The following is a 20,506-nucleotide window of genomic DNA, read 5'->3' on the forward strand; positions in this document are numbered from 1 at the left end:
AATGTAATCGGCCAGTACATCCCCCTCCCTGGGTCCGATGATTGAGTGATGACATAATGTTAAGCGCTGCAGCCGATCACTGAGATCGGAGGCTCGTGCTGTTTTTATTGGCTGAGCTCAGTGGTGGGCTGCAGGGCTGTTAACATGACAGCCTATGTACAATCATTGGAGCAGCAGCGCTGGACCTGGGGAGGGGGGTGTACCGGCTGATTTTGTTATTAATATCACAGAGAGTATGATTTTTGTTTTTAATAAAAGATGACAGATATTTTTGACTATATGTACAGGTATGTGAATGTGTTTCTTTTCTATGGTAAATGGTTTATATTAAAATTTTGCAGCACCCTTGTTCTATTTTGATAGTGGCGCCCATCACCAACCCTGCAGTTTAGTTTAGCTGCATACAGGAATAATAGAGAAGCAGACTTCCAGTTCAAGGCAAGCAAAATTGGACAACAATGACAGGTGCAATGCATTCTGGGAAGTGAGAAAAAAAGAAGTTCCAGCACCTATAATGCTGGAAGAATGCTGTTGAAGAACCATCCACTCGGGCTTTCAGTTCAAGGCAGGCAAAATTGGACAATGTCGGGGGCAATGCATTCTGGGAAGTGAGGGAAAAGAAGGTCCAGCACCTATAATGCTGGAAGAATGCTGTTGAAGGACCATCCACTCAGGCTTCGAGTACAACGGAAGCAAAATTGGACAATGGCAAGGACAATGCATTCTGGGAAGTGAAGGAAAATTAGTTCCAGCACCTATAATGCTGAAAGAATGCTGTTGAAGAGCTATCCACTCAAAAAGAACAAATGGAAATTTATAGAGCATCAGAATCAGGACATAGACCTAAAGTTTTCACTTATTGTGGGGATGAGGGCAGCAAGATTAAGGTTTTGGGAAAAGTCCCAAATTAGTGTGAACTTCGCCTCCCCAGCTACATAAATGCGCTGCATTATTAGAGGTGATTGCTTATGTGCGTGACTCTCATTAATCAAGTCTTATCGACTTTATGAGGATATTTTCAGCACATGTTTAATAAAGTTAGTTATTTTTTGCAGTGTTTTTGCACTTCCTCATTGCTTTCTATGGTGAAAAATTGCAGAAATAATTGACATGCTGCAGTTTTCAAAAAAGCAGCAGTTTTCCAATTTAGTCAGGAAAACAAAAGAAATTGTGTGCACGAGGTCTGTAAAGTCTCACAGCTTTTGCCGGTACTGTGAATTGCAAGTTTTAATTTGCTTTAAAAAAAAAAAAATGCAGCGTGTGAACATAGCCTTAGAGTATGTTCTGCGGAAATGCTGCAGAGAAATTTGTGCACTATTTACCGCTGCAATGTTGTGAGAAGGGTGCAGATAAGCTACACTTTTCACAGGTTGTAAGGGGAGAAATGTGCTCAGACAGCTACTTAAAGGGGTTTTCTGATTTCAGCAAGCCCCCTGTGACCCCGTCCCTCACCGAACTGAGCTTTACTCCCCCTACGCAGTTCCAGGGCTGAGTCTCTGCCGCTGCTCCCGGTGTCTGCTCTTGTCTGCAGCGTAGATATCGCTGCATTCAATCATTGCCCTCAGCAGCTCTGCTTGAGTTGATGGCACAAGTTACTGAGCTGATCGGCTGCAGTGCTGTCGATGTGACATCAACAGTGCAGACAATTAACAGACAGTGAGAGCATCGGAGGAGACTCAGTCATGCACCCAGGAAGGGGTGAGTGTAGCACTCCTTTTTTTTATTTATATGTTTATTTTTTGTTTTTTACTTCTTTGTTTTGTCTTTTTTTTTTTGTCCTTTTCTTTTGGGGGGTTTTGTCGTCTGTTTTGGGGGTTTTGTCGTCTGTTTTGGGGGTTTTGTCGTCTCTTTTGGGGGTTTTGTCGTCTCTTTTGGGGGTTTTGTCGTCTCTTTTGGGGGTTTTGTCTTCTCTTTTGGGGGTTTTGTCGCTCTTGTCGTCCTTGTCGCTCTTGTCGTCCTTGTCGCTCTTGTCGTCCTTGTTGCTCTTGTCGTCCTTGTTGCTCTTGTCGTCCTTGTCGCTCTTGTCGTCCTTGTCGTCCTTGTCGCTCTTGTCGTCCTTGTCGCTCTTGTCGTCCTTGTCGCTCTTGTCGTCCTTGTCGCTCTTGTCGTCCTTGTCGCTCTTGTCGTCCTTGTCGCTCTTGTCGTCCTTGTCGCTCTTGTCGTCCTTGTCGTCCTTGTCGCTCTTGTCGTTCTTGTCGTCCTTGTCGCTCTTGTCGTCCTTGTCGCTCTTGTCGTCCTTGTCGCTCTTGTCGTCCTTGTCGCTCTTGTCGTCTCTTTCGCTCTTGTCGTCTCTTTCGCTCTTGTCGTCTCTTTCGCTCTTGTCGTCTCTTTCGCTCTTGTCGTCTCTTTCGCTCTTGTCGTCTCTTTCGCTCTTGTCGTCTCTTTCGCTCTTGTCGTCTCTTTCGCTCTTGTCGTCTCTTTCGCTCTTGTCGTCTCTTTCGCTCTTGTCGTCTCTTTCGCTCTTGTCGTCTCTTTCGCTCTTGTCGTCTCTTTCGCTCTTGTCGTCTCTTTCGCTCTTGTCGTCTCTTTCGCTCTTGTCGTCTCTATCGCTCTTGTCGTCTCTATCGCTCTTGACGTCTCTTTCGCTCTTGTCGTCTCTTTCGCTCTTGTCGTCTCTTTCGCTCTTGTCGTCTCTTTCGCTCTTGTCGTCTCTTTCGCTCTTGTCGTCTCTTTCGCTTTTGTCGTCTCTTTCGCTCTTGTCGTCTCTATCGCTCTTGTCGTCTCTATCGCTCTTGTCGTCTTTTTTTTTTTTTTTTTAAACAGACTGCTCCCGGGGACAATGATTTTCCAAAATCAGAAAATATATTTAAATTGACATGCTGTGAATTTTAAATCTGCAGCACCCACGAGGTTTTGCAGCGTATGAATGAGATTTCCCCATAGCTGATGCACAGTTCTGGGAACATCCCCCTAACATATTCGGTGCTAGCGGGTAAGAGCAGGGTGCTATTCTGCAGCTGTCTGATAATCCCTATTCTCCGCGCAGTCGTTCCGTCTGGTAGATAGCGGTGCATTATTTCTTTCTTGGTCGCGTTCTCAGATCTCCACCGGTCACTCTGTAAGTAATTTGTGCGGCAGATGGACGGGTACAGCACCTAATACGTATACCGTATATATCTCTCCACTGACAGCGTCTTTATTTGTTTTATGTCCCCACGCATGAAAGCAGTAACTGGCGAGTTCCACGAGCTGCGGGGAGTAAAACATCCTCACCAGTTTTGGCTTCCAAGAAAAATAAGTTGAATTGACTGAAGGCGCTGTCAAGGATTGAGAAGGATCGGCGTTGTCAGACACGCGAGGAGCGAGCGCAGTAATAAGCTGCCGCTCCTGATCCGCCCAGACATCTGACACACTCCTCTGTCTCTTCTCAGTCTGCTGTCTTCCCGAGCATCGTGACATTACAAGGAATTGGATCAAATATCTCAGTGATACCCAATCGCAGGCGCTGTCTACTAACCGAATCTTACAGAAGTCTTAACTTGAAGTAATGACGTTTTGTAGCAGAGAAAAAGATGAATTATTCAGCGGCTGTCACTCTGATTCAGCCGAGTTCCCCTGATCCAAAAACACACAGAGAATCAGTATGAAAATAAATTGATTCGATTGAGTCAGTAAAACCCAATGTTTAAAGTCTCCGTCTGGTAGGGGTAGCGTTCATTTGTAGCAATACAAAGCTCCCGTGTGCTTGATATGTGATGGCTGGTTATAAAACGGCACATGGCGAGGACCGTGTTCTGCCACTGGATGTTGTGCGCTGCACAGCAGCGGTGGATAATCTGCTGTAAGATATTGTTTAGGAAAGGAATCAAAGTATCGGAAGATCTGGAATTCTAAAAGAATCTTGTTCCAGAAATTTAGCAAATGTGTTTATTGGACTGGCTGATGGGTTTTTCCAAAGTTTGAGATAAGTCAAGAATATCATATCGATGGAGGATTGACACCCATCAGCCGCTTGCACCTCTTCCCGTCAGCCGCTTGCACCTCTTCCCGTCAGCCGCTTGCACCTCTTCCCGTCAGCCGCTTGCACCTCTTCCCGTCAGCCGCTTGCACCTCTTCCCGTCAGCCGCTTGCACCTCTTCCCGTCAGCCGCTTGCACCTCTTCCCGTCAGCCGCTTGCACCTCTTCCCGTCAGCCGCTTGCACCTCTTCCCGTCAGCCGCTTGCACCTCTTCCCGTCAGCCGCTTGCACCTCTTCCCGTCAGCCGCTTGCACCTCCTCCCCTCAGCCGCTTGCACCTCCTCCCCTCAGCCGCTTGCACCTCCTCCCCTCAGCCGCTTGCACCTCCTCCCCTCAGCCGCTTGCACCTCCTCCCCTCAGCCGCTTGCACCTCCTCCCCTCAGCCGCTTGCACCTCCTCCCCTCAGCCGCTTGCACCTCCTCCCCTCAGCCGCTTGCACCTCCGGCTGTGTACACCGCCACTCCACAGTGCCATACACTGTGTAGTGGTGGACTCGGGTACTGCAGCTCATCTGAGAACGCCCACTAAACAGTGCAGAGAGCTGTCCAGGCTCTGTACACTATGTACCTGCATGGGTGCTGGGTGTGGGACACCCATTGATATGATATTGACGACTTAAAGGGACTTTCCACTTTAAAAAAAAAAATGTCGTGTAAGTTAGCGAAATCAGACAGTACTCACCCTCCACGGATCCAGTGCCAGATCTCCATCATTGCCTGTGTCTCACTGCAGCCAGTCACTGAGCTCATCAGTCCTGCTGATATTGACAGCACGAGCCACTGAGCTGCAGCGGTGATGTGAGCTGTCAATGTGACGTCACCGCTGCAGCCAAACCACTGAGACAGAAGCAGAGCTGGAGAGCCTGGGGAGGGTGAGAAAAGCTCAGTTTGTCAGGGACGACATTTTTTTTTTTTTTCTAGAAAGTACCCGTGTGTAGATATTGCTCTTCCTTACCGGTTATAGCGCCCCCTTGTGTTACTTTGATTTCCTCTTCCAACATTCCACCTGAAATGTTTCTGAAAAAGTTCCATATTCTCCTGTAAACATTACACGGAGCCGACATTACAGTGTAACTGAGCGTCTAAACATTACACTGCGCTTAGTGAACCTGAAACAAGTCCACAAGTTAACCTTTCATGGTCGCCTGTGCTAAGTCGTACAGAGAACAGAAAAAATAAGTTATTCTATTAAAGAAATGTGTAATCGGCCGCCGAAAACATTCAGGCTCATAACTAGTGGGAATAAAAGAAAAAAGAGCTGTCAAGTGTGTGCTACCATACCCCATGGCGATTTATTGCCAGGAGGAACAATAGAGGCATAGAACAATGCAATGTTTATGGAAAACATGCAAATTTTACAGACAAGTCCGGAAAGCCGACAGATTCTCCTTAAAGGGGCAGTCTGGGAGGGTATGGCCAGCATGGGCACATAACCTTAGGGTACGGACACGAAACATCTCTGGAGCCGCCAAGTTTTTCTAAGTGAAGCCGCTTCAGGAAACACTGTTGGTCTTTTTACTGAAGCAGCTTAGCCGACATTTTATCTGGTTGCTCCCCAGCCGGCGACTTTTTATTTTTCAGAGAGAAAACACAAAACGATTGCTACTTCTTTTAACCACTTCAAGGTTTCCGAGCCCTGACGCAGCCAAAAGGAGTGACCTAAGATGGAGCGTGCACAACTATGTTCACTGTTAGCGGCAGTTTTAAGGCGAAATCCACCTGTATAAGAGGCCATGTGCCCACAGCTTTAGGGATCATTCAGACGTCACTTTGTCCCATACTAGTACTGTGTTTTTCATGGATAGGACTTGTACCTATTATTGTCACGTGGCCGTGTATTCTTGCGGACCGAGTGATTCGCGCCAAAGTCCGAAAAAAATCACTCGGATGCCATCTATTTTTTACTGATTGAGAAACCTCCCGTTATTTTTTTTATGATATGAGAAAAGCTGATGAAACTCTGATCCAGTGCACTGATGACACTCCAGCTTTTTTTTTTTTCCCTGCCATCTGAACGAGCCCCCTCGAGTCCTAAAGGTGCACCATCAGTGGTGTCTACTCTGTGGGTGCAATCTGCAGGAATCCTCTAGGTGTCCTTACAGTCCTGAGGATTCCTCACCTCCTGCATTTACCTATTTGTCCTTTTTCTCCGTCGGGAAGTTTCTGTTTAATTGGGCAAAGGGCAGCGGCTAATGTATTCCTTTCCATTCGGAGAGGCGTTTAAGGCCCCGGCGACATGCCCTCCTCACAGCCACAGGCCTGTTAATGGAGCTGATTTGATGTAATAATTAGCAGGGAGCTGCCACTAACTGCGGTGCTTACAAACACCAAAGGTGGAGAGGATCGTGACTAACTTCACATTCTGGGATAAATAAAGCAGCGCGAAGGGGGACTTTAACCCACTTACCTAATACATCCACGTCGCCACTGCAGTGCCTCATTTCACACCGCGCACCATCAGTCTGCTTACATTTCTCAGCATCAGTGGGGTTAAATGGAATCTTTATCCAAGTTTTAGCTGCCTTATCTGAAAGCAGCATAATATAGGGCCAGAGACCCCGATTCCGGTGATGTATCACTTACTGGGCTGCTTGCTGTAGTTTTGATATAATCCCTGTTTTCTCTGCTGCAGATCTAGCAGTTCTCTAAATGCTGAGCTGTGTATAACCCCGCCCACACCACTGATTGGTGGGGATGTGGCTGGACTATGAGGCACCAGACACCTTGTCCTGTAGTGATAATCTCCTGCTGATAAAACTATTATTTTATAAAAAGCGACACTAAGCAGCCCAGTAAGTGACATATCGCTGGAATCGGGGTCTATGCCCTTACGTTATGCCGCTCTCAGATTAGGTAGCCAAAACCTAGTGACAGAGAAATGCATTTAGACAAACTTTATAATATATAAGTGGGTGAACGCCACTCATTTGGCTGTCATCTCTCTCTCCCCACCCCCCACATACATGCACACTCAACTCGGCATCTGTTTGTAATGGGAAAAGGAGAGTAACCTGCAGAGAGAGCCCAATAGTGGTGACTTGAGAACTAAGGATTGAGCATGTTGAAATTCAAGATGCCCAATCCTTATTTTCTTCACATCTATCGTGGGGAAATGTCATGACAGCCCCATGTACTTTAGATAGTTGGCAGGTCGGTGTAGTATGAATCAGTATACCTTTTTCATTTATTTTTGCATGGAGTTTGTATCTTCTCCCCATATTTGAATGGGTTTCTAATGGATAATTAGATTTTTCCCTGGGGTGAAATAAACCCAAATGTGTGTTTTTAAAGGAGTGAAATTAAGTTCTATTGCGAATCACCATTTTGTACTGCACTTAAGAACATGTTGGCATCATAGAGCGATGACACCCCCACCACCCACTATAGCCACTATTGAGAAAATGACTTCAAGGGAATCTGTCACTTGGTTTATGTTTCCCAATCCCTAATTCCCTCATTCCACTAGTGTCAATTCCTGGACTATTTGCTGTAGTTTTGATAAAATCACTGTTTTATCTACTGCAGCTCTGCTAGTCCTCTCTTTGATGAACACTGTATAACTCCATCCATACCATTGATTGACCACTTTGTGCCTACAGAGACAAGAAGCTGACAATCAATGGTGGGGGGCGGTGATGGCTAGAGCTGATGAATATGGAGCAGGAGCTCATCACTGAGAGGACTAGCAGAGATGCAGCAGATAAAAACGTGTATGATAATGCATTATCAAAACCACAGGAAGCAGCCCAGTAAGTGATACATCGCTGGAATCAGGGTCTCTTCCCCTACATCACACTAAATTCAATTTGGCAACAAAAACCTAGTGAATGTCAGTATTGGGGTGAGGCTGCAATGATGTAAGATAGGCTCTGTAGTTTTGCAGTGCGTTTTTTTGGGCTGTGCAGTTTTTTCATGTTTTATTACACTACCAAAACTGCATTTCTAAAGCAACACATAGCAAAACCATGGCTGTCTGGTAAGAACAAGTTATCACCTGTCCTCAGAATAGGTAATTGCTTGTTGACCGGTGGGGTCTGACTTATAGGACTTGTGCCGATCTCCAGCACGGAGCACTTTTATCTGTTGGAATGGCGCTGCGGTGCTCGTGCTTTGACTGCCGCTCCATTCATTCCCTATATTCTGTGCTTGGCTTTTTCCAGCAGCCCGATAGAAAATGAAGAGCTGCATTCGAGCATGGGCACTGCGACTCCATCCTAACCGGGGAAAAAGTGCCCCGTGCTGCAGATCAGGGCAGGTGCCAGCAGTCAGAACCCCACCGATCAGAAAGTTATCGCCAAACAACTCTCTTTAAAGACCCTTTTACACTAATAACTTGTCGAATGAGCGCGTGTGTAAACATGGCAGCAATCAGCTTGTGGGTGAGCAAAACATTAGTTCGGTGGCCGATTGTATCTTCATCAAGTGCTTCATAGTGCTGACCAACTACACGGCTGATCCAATGATTGCATTAAGGGTCATTTGTCCTTATACCCATTGCATCAACTTTTACCTTTAAACACGCTCCAATAGACCTGTGATATTGCCGCATGGCGCTCACTTTTCCTACTTGTACAAGGACCCTTACTTTGTCAATTTTTCCCTGTGATGATGAAGTCAGAGCTAATGGAAGGGGCAATGGTAAACATCCCATTGGTGCAAACCGGGGGCCACTTTCACCTCCAAAGCAACATTGTGCATGCTGATGAGCTATTGGACTGCAATTGGCCCCATATATTGTTCTTTCACAGGGGTCTCTTCTGTCTGAGTCCACCGGTGGAAAGGGGTAATAAGACCGCTCCAAAAATTACAGTGCTAAGCGAAATTGCCGTTTAGGAAAAGTTATCCAGCTCGTCGGGTTTCCATATGTCATCTTTATCAGGGTCTCAACTGCTGCAGACCTGACTTCGATTTCATCCCCTTTTTCACCACTTTTTACTGCAAAAACATGGAAACAATTTGGAAAACATAAAATGCTGCTTTTTCCATGAAGGATCCGGAATGGAAATGCGTATGATGATGTGAACGATCCCAGAGCAAACTGTCGAATTAGCTGTTGCGTCAGTTTCCCTCCAGCATAGAGGAAAAAAGAGCGTACAGTCGGATAAGCGGGAAAGGTGCGGGCGGCCGGATAAGCGGGAATGGTGCGGGCGGCCGGATAAGCGGGAATGGTGCGGGCGGCCGGATAAGCGGGAAAGGTGCGGGAGGCCGGATAGGCGGGAAAGGTGCGGGCGGCCGGATAGGCGGGAAAGGAGCGAGCGGCCGGATAGGCGGAAAAGGAGCGAGCGGCCGGATAGGCGGAAACACGGACTTGCAAAATATCTTACTATATATTGCCGTTTCCTCCTCTCCAGCCTTTACGTTTAGGGTCTATGTAAACACGTCTCTTCGTGAAGCTGAAAAATACAAATCCAGCCCGGGGAATTCATAATGCATCTGGGAAATCAGTGAAAAATTATGATCTTTGGAATAAGCTACCAATGTCCTACAGAGATTACAGTATTTAAATATCAGTAACCGTAAGCATTAAATGCATCGGAGATAAATGTTACGGATTAAGAAAAGTTAAGAAATAAGGGTATTTCTAGATTGATATTAACGGTGGTAAAGCGCAGGGAATAAAAGAAGCGCCGCGTTTCCTCGTCTGCGTGTATTCTTCCATTATTTCAGAAGTGTGACTGAACACTTCCCCAACCGCACGGGGTCACCGCACTTGGAAACACGTTACTTCTCCTCCGAGCCCAAAAGGTTAAATGTTCTTGTGCTTGAGTGGCCTCGATGATACGTGCTAATTACTCTGCGCATATGCATGATGGTGTGGGAACAGCGCTCCCGAGTTGTTTATTACAGGGGAGCAGCCTGGTGTGAACAGTTACTTTGGATGAGTTTGGTAATGGATGACCGAAGTTTATCTTCACACTAGAGTAAATATCTTCTCCATAATAATTCAAGAGTGGGAAGTATTGACTTCAGAGCCTTTTAATGGGTTATTTCCAAAATATAACGTTAGCTCCTATCTTATGAACAGGGGATATGTTGTTGATCGCTTGGGGTTCGATCTTTGGGACCTCCAGCGATTCCAAGATCAGAAATCTGGAACCCCAAGAACAGGGCTTGACTGGAGCGGAGGTGTGCGTGTTCTTCTCCATTCATTTTCTATAAGAGTGCCAGAGCACAGCACTCGGTTATTTCCAACTGTCCTATAGACAATGAATGGAACGGAGGTCGAGCATGCGCAGCTCCTGTTCATATACAGCCTCATTCTCACAGTTCCAGAGTCCTGATCTCAGAACAATGGGGGGTCCTAGAGGTTCAACCTACAGCATTCGTCAAGTTATCCCCTATCTTATGGATAGGGGCTAATATTTTATTTTGGGAATTACCCTTTAAAGGCACGGTAGTCAACAAAACTTGAAAACAGATCAGGACTTTGGAACTCTGAGAATGAGCTGAATGGAGAGGAGCTCCACATGCCCGACCTCTATTCCATTCATTGTCTATAGAACTGTCAAATATAGTCAAGTACTGTACTCTGCTTTCTCTGGCCGTCTCGTAGATAATGAATGGAGAAGACCATTGCACACCTCTGCTCCAATCATTGTCTATGGAACTGCTGGAAGTAGCTGGGTACTGTACTCTGTTGGGCATGCGCACCTCCGCTCAATTCATTGTCTACAGAACTGTTGGAAGTAGCTGAGTACTGTACTCTGTTGAGCTTGGACACCTCCTCTCCATTCATTGTCTACACCACTGTCGGAAGTAGCTGAGTACTGTACTCTGTTGAGCTTGGACACCTCTGCTCCATTCATTGTCTACACAACTGTCGGAAGTAGCTGAGTACTGTACTCTGTTGAGCTTGGACACCTCCGCTCCATTCATTGTCTACACAACTGTCGGAAGTAGCTGAGTCCTGTACTCTGTTGAGCATGCGCACCTCCACTCCATTCATTGTCTACAGAACTGTCGGAAGTAGCTGAGTACTGTACTCTGTTGAGCTTGGACCCCTCCTCTTCCTTCATTGTCTACAGAACTGTCGGAAGTAGCTGAGTACTGTACTCTATTGAGCTTGGACACCTCTGCTCCATTCATTGTCTACACAACTGTCGGAAGTAGCTGAGTCCTGTACTCTGTTGAGCTTGGACCCCTCCTCTCCCTTCATTGTTTACAGAACTGTCGGAAGTAGCTGAGTACTGTACTCTGTTGAGCTTGGACACCTCTGCTCCATTCATTGTCTACAGAACTGTCGGAAGTAGCTGAGTACTCTACTCTGTTGAGCATGCGCACCTCCGCTCCATTCATTGTCTACAGAACTGTCGGACGTAGCTGAGTACTGTACTCTGTTGAGCTTGGACCCCTCCTCTCCCTTCATTGTCTACAGAACTGTCGGAAGTAGCTGAGTACTGTACTCTGTTGAGCTTGGACACCTCCGCTCCATTCATTGTCTACAGAACTGTCGGAAGTATTTGAGTCCTGTACTCTGTTGGGCATGGACACCTCCTCTCCATTCAAGACTGGGCTGCAGAGCCCCAATCTCAGGATCACTAGGGGGGCCCGGCATTCAGACCCCCAGCAATCATCAAGTTAGCGGATGATGTTTTAATTTGGGCAATACCCATTAAAGACCCTGCCGTCAATAAGTCTTCACACTCTTGAGTTATTATGGAGGAGACATTTACTCTTTTGCTCAGATAAACTTTTTGATGTAAGCCGAGGCAGATGCAGATCAGGATACTAGTTGGTCAGCTAAGATGCACTTAGGACAGCTATGTGGGTACTGATCCAAGCGGTGTATTAAGACTCACATGCACTGGTGCATGGGAAAAGGTATGCAAATGAGCTTTCCTTCAGAAGGTGAAAAACTATCTTATATAAGTCAGCTAGACACCAAGATGTTTGGGGATCTTTCTTAATACACAGCAGGGTACTGTAAAGGGCTCATGCGGATGTCCGTGCACCGAGGTTAGAGCTGCAACTGCTGCTGAGGCCGGCTGCAGTGTCTCAGTGCTTGTAACAGGGGAGAACGCCCCCCTTGGGACCTGCAGCATGAGCATGCCCCCTGGTCTGAATTGTTATTTTTCCGGTGCGTCCCACTCTCCCACCAGGCGGAAAGCGCTGGGATGTATCAGAGCTAAGTGTGTTTGAAGAAAGAAGGTGATACAACCCATTGTTTGAATGTTATACAATTGCTGAGAATGTATCAGAGACTGCTGTGACTTCCTGCTGTGGGAGGGAAAGAGAGAGCATCAGATTGAGCTTTTCATATTGCTGCAAAGAGTCTACAAGGTGTGAACCTATAGAAATCTCAGTCAGATTTACTTACTTTTTGTTGCTGGGTCTCAAAATGTCTTAATGAAGAATCCTGAAATAATTCCAGAGCTGTATAATTTTTTATTTTTATTTTGATGAATGTTATATCTAAGATAAATGAATGTATAAGAATATTAACTGTCAATAACATTTTTTCATCATCCACACACATTACCATTAAAACCTAAACTCCACTATAGGGGGACTCGGGGTCCTCCCATACCATACTGTGTGTGTATCTGGTGTGGAAAGGGCTCCAGCAATCTTTCAGCACATACACATTGTGTGTGTTTGAAGGGAATCTGTCAGCAGTTTTTTGCAACCCCCATCTGAGAGCAGTATGATGGTAGGGGCGAAGATCCTGATTCCAGCAATGTATCACTTACTGTATTGCTTGACACAGTTTTGACAAAATCATTGTTTGCAGACCTACCAGTTCCCAGAATGCAGAGCTGTGTATAACCCCACCCACATCGCTGATTGGCTGAGTATAGACCGCTGTCAATCAGTTCTGGGGGTGTGGCTGAACTAGAAGGAGCAAGACACCTAGTCCTGTAGTGATAATCTCCTGCTGATAAAATGATTATTTTATAAAAACTACACTAAACAGTCCAGATAGTGACACATGACTGGAATCAGGGTCTCCATCTCTGCCTCTACATTATGTTGCTCTCACATTAGATGGCTAAAACCTCGTGATAAATTCCCTTTAAGTAGCTATTGTGTTTTTTCTTCATTTTTTTCTGAAAGCAACAGTGTTTATTGTCAGAAAGCAAAATGTACAGAGGTACACAATTATGAGAAAAAAGTTACCTTTGCTTGGAGAAACTTTTTTTTTTTGTGTGGTGAGACTCCACTCCCCACTTTGCAATCCATAGAACTATCTTTCTGACCTGCTTGTCAAGAAATGGCAGAGGTAGTTAAGAAGACTTGTTCTGCAGGTGAAGTAAGAAGGGATTCTATCATCAGCTGCCAGAGGGAGAAGGAGCCCCCGCCCCCAGCAGCATATATTAGCAACTCCAAAGAAGGCACGTGCACAAAAGATAATAAGGAAGGTACTTGAAAAATATATTTTTTTAATTATTATTATTTTTTTTTTAAGAAACAAAAGCTTCTTCAGCAACTTGGTGATGTACAACTACAACACCTTACACCAGACGATGATGGCTTCCTTCAGTTGGTATGTATAACCTAGCATATGATAAAAGCCCAGCATGTTGTTAAAAAAAAAAAAAAGGAACATTCTCACTGGAAAATCCTCCATCACTCCTCCATAGTCTTCCTGGTTTACCTGCCTATCTCTAAGTTTGCTCCCAATCACTCGCTGCAGCCAATCACTCGCTTCTTTATATGTGACCAACACAGCCAATTATTGGCTATTACAGCCAGTGACTGGCTGCAGCGGTCCAGAAGCTGGGAAGATGGTGGATGACCCAGACAGTGCTCTGGAGTAGTGGTAGGGAATTGGCTGGTGAGTGTACAGTTTCTTTTATTTTTAGACATTATTTTTAGACCATACTGGACTCTGTTTGATGGACAATCCTTTTAAGCTGAATCAAATATATTTTTATTCCAGTGGAGCACAAAATATGGCAAGTTGGTCATCCGGGAAGCTGACCAAACCCCTGCGGAGTTACATCATGCCGTCGAGAAAGCATTTCTTACATTGCTCCATCGTGACTGCTTGTTTCAAGACCTCGTGCAGCTGAAAGGGAAAGACCTGCTGACGCCCGTGTCTCGAATCCTGATCGGCCAGCCCGGCTGCACCTACAAGTATCTGAATACAAGGCTGTTTGCGGTGCCATGGCCAGAAGACGGGCACAATATTACTTACAGCTCAGAAGACGTTTCTGACGCCTGCAAAGCCTTTTATGACTTGAACACATTTCTACATCTTCAGACGATAGGTGAATTGAAGAAATCTGAGAAAAGCAAAGAGTGGACGGAGCCCCCAAGTGACTCACTTGAGAAGATGGCCTTACAAGAGGCCGTGAGATGTTTTAATGTGACTTTGATAAATTATATGGACCCACAGACCATGTCCTACCTTAAAGATGAACCATATTTTGGTATGGGGAAAATGGCGGTGAGCTGGCACCATGATGAGAACCTTGTGGAGGGATCTACAGTTGCGGTCTACAACTACAATTATCAAGGTCAGAAACAATATCTTATTCAAAAGAAATTCACATTTTTCTAAATATGTAAAAAAAATGCCCCTCAGGGGTATTGAAAGCCATTTTCCATTTATCCCTCTCTCTGATTCTAACCACATTATAGGCTCCCCTTAAATCCAACTTGGAGAACACTTTTGCTCCCACAACCTGGTTGAATAAATCCGGAATCAGAGGAATATGATAAGGATCTCGGACTTTAATTTGATCTATGGGCCGGACATAGATTTCCCCAAGAATCTGCTTCAACAGATTATTATAAATGAAAGGAGGAGTTGCCAGTGTGAGACATGTAGATCAGGATAGCAGACTCAGTCATTACGTCTCACACTGGTAACACCCCCATCCTTTTAAAATAATCCCTGGAAGCAGATTCTCCAGGAGATCTATGTCCAGTTCATAGATCTTAACAGCTCATTTACATATTAAGAAAAATGTGGATTTCTCTGGAATAAAATATCAGATTACAGATATCAAGGTGTCATTTTATTCAGTTTTCTATGACCTACATGCCCATATAGACTACTTAGGAAGGTTATTTGTACTGAAAGATTACCTTTAAGGTTAAAATTATTGAGCTGAACAGTAAAATCTGTCTTATTTCACAAACCATTGTTTATACTGCTCCGACACATCTGAAATGAGATATGAAGGGGTTAATTAAAGGAGTTGTTTAGCCCATGATTTATTTACTTATTTTTTTTAAATCCCAGAATGGAATAGATTCTTTACTGTAAGAGCAGTAAGACTATGGAATTCTCTGCATATGATGTTGTGATTCAAGGAGGACTTCGATGCCAATCTTGAAATATATTATATTACAAGTTTTAGGCACTAGATTCTGTGATGGGACATTGATGCGGGAAGCTAGTCTGATTGAGTGGAGTCGGGAAGGAATTTTCCCCCTAATATGGGACAATTAGCATCTGCCTCATTGGGTTTTTTGCCTCGGGTTTCATGAAGCTGTATCTTTTTTTAAAACATAGTAACTAAGAGCGTGATCCTCACTGATCTTCTTAAGTCACTAGTCTCTAGTTCTAGGTTCCTGTTGACACAGAAGGTGATCACTCACCGGTTGAGGTAGGTGATTATGTGTCGAGAGGAACTAAGATGTAGGGAATGGTGTAGTCCAAAGAGTGTTGAACCCGGAACAGTAGAGATTGGTGAGAGTTATTGGCTAAACAACCTCTCTAAAAATCTCCCTGTATTTTGTGTCAAAAGTTTCTGTATAGACCTGACATATTTTTCAGACTATAAGACGCACTTTTTTTCCTCAAAAAAATAGTCCTAATATGTATGTATACTGTACTGTATATATACAGTGTAGGATGCAGCAGCCAGCTCCTGGGCCCCGCTCCTCCTCCACCGCTGGCGCTCCCCCCACACCCTCCACCACCCACAGCATATGTATATATGCTGTGGGTAGTGGGGGGAGCGGTAGCGGTGGAGGAGCGGGGCACAGGAGGCAGGAGCCGGCTGCTGCATCCTACACTGTGCCTGCAGCTAAAGAAAATGAATATTCACTGCTCCCCACGCCCATGGGCATCGAGAGCAGTGAATATTCATTTTCCTTAATAGTGCGCACATTGTACCCGCAGCGCAGCTCCTGCAGCTGCTCGGCGGTCTCATTTGCCCGCTATTAAAGACCATGAATACTCAATGCAACCCACTCCCATGGGCGTGGGTTGTAGTGAATATTCATGCTCTTTAATAGTGGGCACATGAGACCGCAGAGCAGCTGCAGGAGCCACGCTGCGGCTACAGTGTGCGCGCTATTAAGGTGAGTGAATAGTCACTTCTCCCCACGTCCATAGACTCGGGGAGCAGTGACTATTTCGGCAGACCATCTCACAGTGTGAGAGCGCATGGCAGTGACGCCATGCGCGGCTCACACAGTGAGATCAGTCTCGGCATCAGAGCAGAACGCAGCGCTGGTGCAGAGAGTAGGTGAGTAGGAGTGTTTATTTTTTGTGTGCAGTGTGATGAGGGGGGCCATGCATAACAGGATGGAGGGGTGCCAAGCATACCAGAAAGAGTGATGAGGGGGGCCATACATACCAGGATGAGGGATGAAGGGTGCAATACATACCAGGATTAGGGATGAGGGGTGCCATGCATACCAGGAAGAGGGATGAGGGGTACCATGCATACCAGGATTAGGGATGAGGGGTGCCATGCATACCAGGAAGAGGGATGAAGGGTGCCATGCATACCAGGAAGAGGGATGAGGGGGTGCCATGCATACCAGGATAGGGATGAGGGGTGCCATGCATACCAGGAAGAGGGATGAGGGGTGCCATGTATACCAGGATGGGGATCAGGGGGTGCCATACATACCAGGATGGGGATCAGGGGGTGCCATACATACCAGGATGGGGATCAGGGGGTGCCATGCATACCAGGATGTGGGGGTTGGGGTGCCATGCATACCAGGATGGGAGATTGGGGTGCCATGCATATCAGGATGGGGATGAGGGCCTTATATACCAGGATGGGGGGCATATATACCAAGATGGTGGATATTGACAGAATTGGGGTACATTTCCCCTATAACAGTGTCAGCAGCAGGCCCCCTTCCCCTTAACAGTACATCATGACCACATTTTTTGCTTAATTTTTTTTTCTATTTTCCTCCTCTAAAACCTAGGTGCGTCTTATAGTCTGAAACATACGGTATATGTTTCCATGCAAACCGACCCCAAACATTTTGTATCATCAAAATGAACTGTTGGTTTGTGAACTTTGGCTATTAAAGCGTAAATTTAATTTTGTTTTTTTATTTCATAAATCAATAGCACACATTAAAATAAGAAATGTTGCAATATATCTTATCAGATAAATCTGCCTTTTTCTTCCTGGACTAATCTTTCATTCTCACTTCATTGGTTAAATCTGTAAATCTGTATTCAGTGAAGACAGATTTTCTCATTTCTGAGCTAGGAGATGACAGCTGGTGCTTACAAAGAGGGGAGGAGTTGGAGCTAGAGGCGGAGACAGACTATCTACTGCTGGTTCTCCATAGAACTTTAAGAGCACCAACTGTCATCTCCTATCTCGGTAATGTGAAAGTCTGTATTCACTGAAGACTGATTTTTACCCCTGAATTGAGAGTTTTGAGAATGAAAGATCAGTCCAGGAGGAGAGAGCAGTTTTCACCATTAAGATATATGACAAAGTTGTTTAATTTCACATGTACTATTGATTCATGGGTAAGAAGAAAAACAAGATGAGTCAGCTCAGCCGTTAAGGAATCAAAAGCTCAGGAAAGCAGCAATGCAGCAGGAATACAAATCAGGAGCAGAAAAATCCGGCTTCAAGGATTCCCTAAAAACATAGCTTTATTGCGTAAATATATTAATCTGAGATACCAGCCATGGGTGTCTCACCCCCTATAGGGGGGAATATGGTCTAGCTGGCAGATGCCTTTTCATACAGTAAGGTCTTTAGTCATTGCCGGCTTCTCCCCATCTGCTACCAATGACTGATGGGTTTTTACTAGTGTTGAGCGAGTATGTTCTATTAACCCTTTCGCCGAGTATGCTCGGGCCGAGCACCGAGTATTTATAGCTACTCGGTGATATGGTTGAATCGCTCCCGTGTGCATGATTTGCGACTGTTTGACAGTTTTAATACATGTGAGGAATGTCCATTTCTTACACATTCCTCACATGTAATAAAGCTGTCAAACAGATGCAAATCATGCACACGGGAGTGATTTAACCTTATCACCGAGCAGCTGTAAATACTCGGAGCTCGGCCCGAGCATACTCGGACATAACATACTCGCTCAACCCTAGTTTTTCCCTTTGTGTGGAAAAGCCAGCAGGGCCCCACCTCTCTGATTAGTCTCCAGAGTGGTTTGTTCCCCGTTGATTTATAAAGTATATTTTTCACTGAAACTCCGCAGCATTTCAGAGTCAAGCATACCGGGCTGCAATCATACAGCCAATGTCTGATACATGCTGACCGTGGATCAACATCTGTCAGCTGTCACGGTTCATTTTAATAAGGACTATTTGCAAATTGGCGATCAGACCCATGACTAGGAGGAGCTTGGCGATGAGACCCATCATTAGGAGGAGCTTGGCAATGAGACCCATCACTAGGAGGAGCTTGGCGATGAGACCCATCATTAGGAGGAGCTTGGCGATGAGACCCATCATTAGGAGGAGCTTGGCAATTAAACCCATCACTAGGAGGAGCTTAGCGATGAGACCCATCATTAGGAGGAGCTTGGCAATGAGACCCATCACTAGGAGGAGCTTGGCGATGAGACCGATTATTAGGAGGAGCTTAGCGATCAGACCCATGACTAGGAGGAGCTTGGCGATCAGACCCATGACTCGTAGGAGCTTAGCGATCAGACCCATGACTAGGAGGAGCTTAGCGATCAGACCCATGACTAGGAGGAGCTTAGCGATCAGACCCATGACTAGGAGGAGCTTAGCGATCAGACCCATGACTAGGAGGAGCTTAGCGATCAGACCCATGACTAGGAGGAGCTTAGCGATCAGACCCATGACTAGGAGGAGCTTAGCGATCAGACCCATGACTAGGAGGAGCTTAGCGATTAGACCCATGGCTAGGAGGAGCTTAGCGAACAGCCCCATGACTCGTAGGAACTTTGTGAACAGCCCCATGACTCAGAGGAGCTTAGCGATCAGCCCCATGACTCGTAGGAGCTTTGCGAACAGCCCCATGACTTGTAGGAGCTTTGCGAACAGACCCATGACTCGTAGGAGCTTTGCGAACAGACCCATGACTCGGAGGAGCTTTGCGATAAGATCCATGACTCGGAGGAGCAATATGGGGACCTGGATGGGGCCATATCTACAATATGGGAACCTGGATGGGATATACCTACAATGTGGGGACCTGGATGGGGCACATTACTACAAGATAGGGACCAGCATGGGGCATTACTACAAGATGAGGACCAGTTCAAAAGGTGTATAGAAAAAAAAATGGTATCACTAAAACTGTCACTTTGGGGAATTGGATGTTTCGCCCCCAGGTACATTTCGCCCCCGCACATTTTGTCCCCAGCATTTGGCCCCCAGGATGTTTTACCCCCGCACATATCGCCCCCAGTTCGCCCCCGTGCGGGGGCGAACTGCTGGGGGCAAATTGCTGGGGGCGAAACTTCCTATAACTGTCACTTTGTCCTGCAAATAATGCGGCCCCCCAAATTAAATGTTTTTCCGTGTGCGGCCCATATACCCATCTGAGTTTGAGACCCCTGGTCTATCAGATGCCTTTTCATACAGTAAGGTCTTTAGTCATTGCCGGCTTCTCCCCATCTGCTACCAATGACTGATGGGTTTTTACCTTTGTGTGGAAAAACCCTCAGGGCCCCACCTCTCTGATTAGTCTCCAGAGTGGTTTGTTCCCCGTTGGTTTATAAAGTATGTTTTTCACTGAAACTCCGCAGCATTTCAAAGTCAAGCATACCGGGCTGCAATCATACAGCCAATGTCTGATACATGCTGACTGTGGATCAACATCTGTCAGCTGTCACGGTTCATTTTAATAAGGACTATTTGCAAATTGGCGATCAGACCCATGACTAGGAGGAGCTTAGCGATCAGACCCTTGACTAGGAGGAGCTTAGTGATCAAACCCATGACTCGGAGGAGCTTAGCGATCAGACCCATGACTAGGAGGAGCTTATCCAACAGCCCCATGACTCGTAGGAGCTTTGCGAACAGACCCATGACTCGGAGGAGCTTTGCGATGAGACCCATGACTCGTAGGAGCTTGGCGATGAAACCCATCACTAGGAGGAGCTTGGCGATGAGACCCATCACTAGGAGGAGCTTGGTGATGAGACCCATCACTAGGAGGAGCTTGGCGATGAGACGCATCACTAGGAGGAGCTTGGCGATGAGACCCATCACTAGGAGGAGTTTGGCGATGAGACCCATCACTAGGAGGAGCTTGGCGATGAGACCCATCACTAGGAGGAGCTTAGCGATGAGACCCATCACTTGGAGGAGCTTGGCGATGAGACCCATCACTAGGAGGAGCTTGGCGATGAGACCCATCACTAGGAGGAGCTTGGCGATGAGACCCA

The 20,506-nt window shown here is 46.0% G+C and overlaps 1 protein-coding gene across 3 annotated transcripts in view; it reads left to right on the forward strand.

The window, feature by feature from the left end:
- FTO (FTO alpha-ketoglutarate dependent dioxygenase) overlaps nt 1-20,506 on the forward strand; it is a 289,914-nt gene that overhangs the window by 15,935 nt on the left and 253,473 nt on the right. For all 3 annotated transcript variants that reach the window (XM_073659382.1, XM_073659383.1, XM_073659384.1), the window contains exons 2-3: nt 13,362-13,439; nt 13,836-14,415. In XM_073659382.1, the coding sequence (XP_073515483.1) occupies nt 13,362-13,439; nt 13,836-14,415 (658 nt within the window). The remainder of the gene's footprint in view (nt 1-13,361; nt 13,440-13,835; nt 14,416-20,506) is intronic.

Source organism: Phyllobates terribilis, unplaced genomic scaffold, assembly GCF_046119375.1.
Source record: "Phyllobates terribilis strain yellow unplaced genomic scaffold, ASM4611937v1 Scaffold_13__5_contigs__length_258822181, whole genome shotgun sequence".
In the NCBI taxonomy this organism is placed as follows: Eukaryota; Metazoa; Chordata; class Amphibia; order Anura; family Dendrobatidae; genus Phyllobates; species Phyllobates terribilis.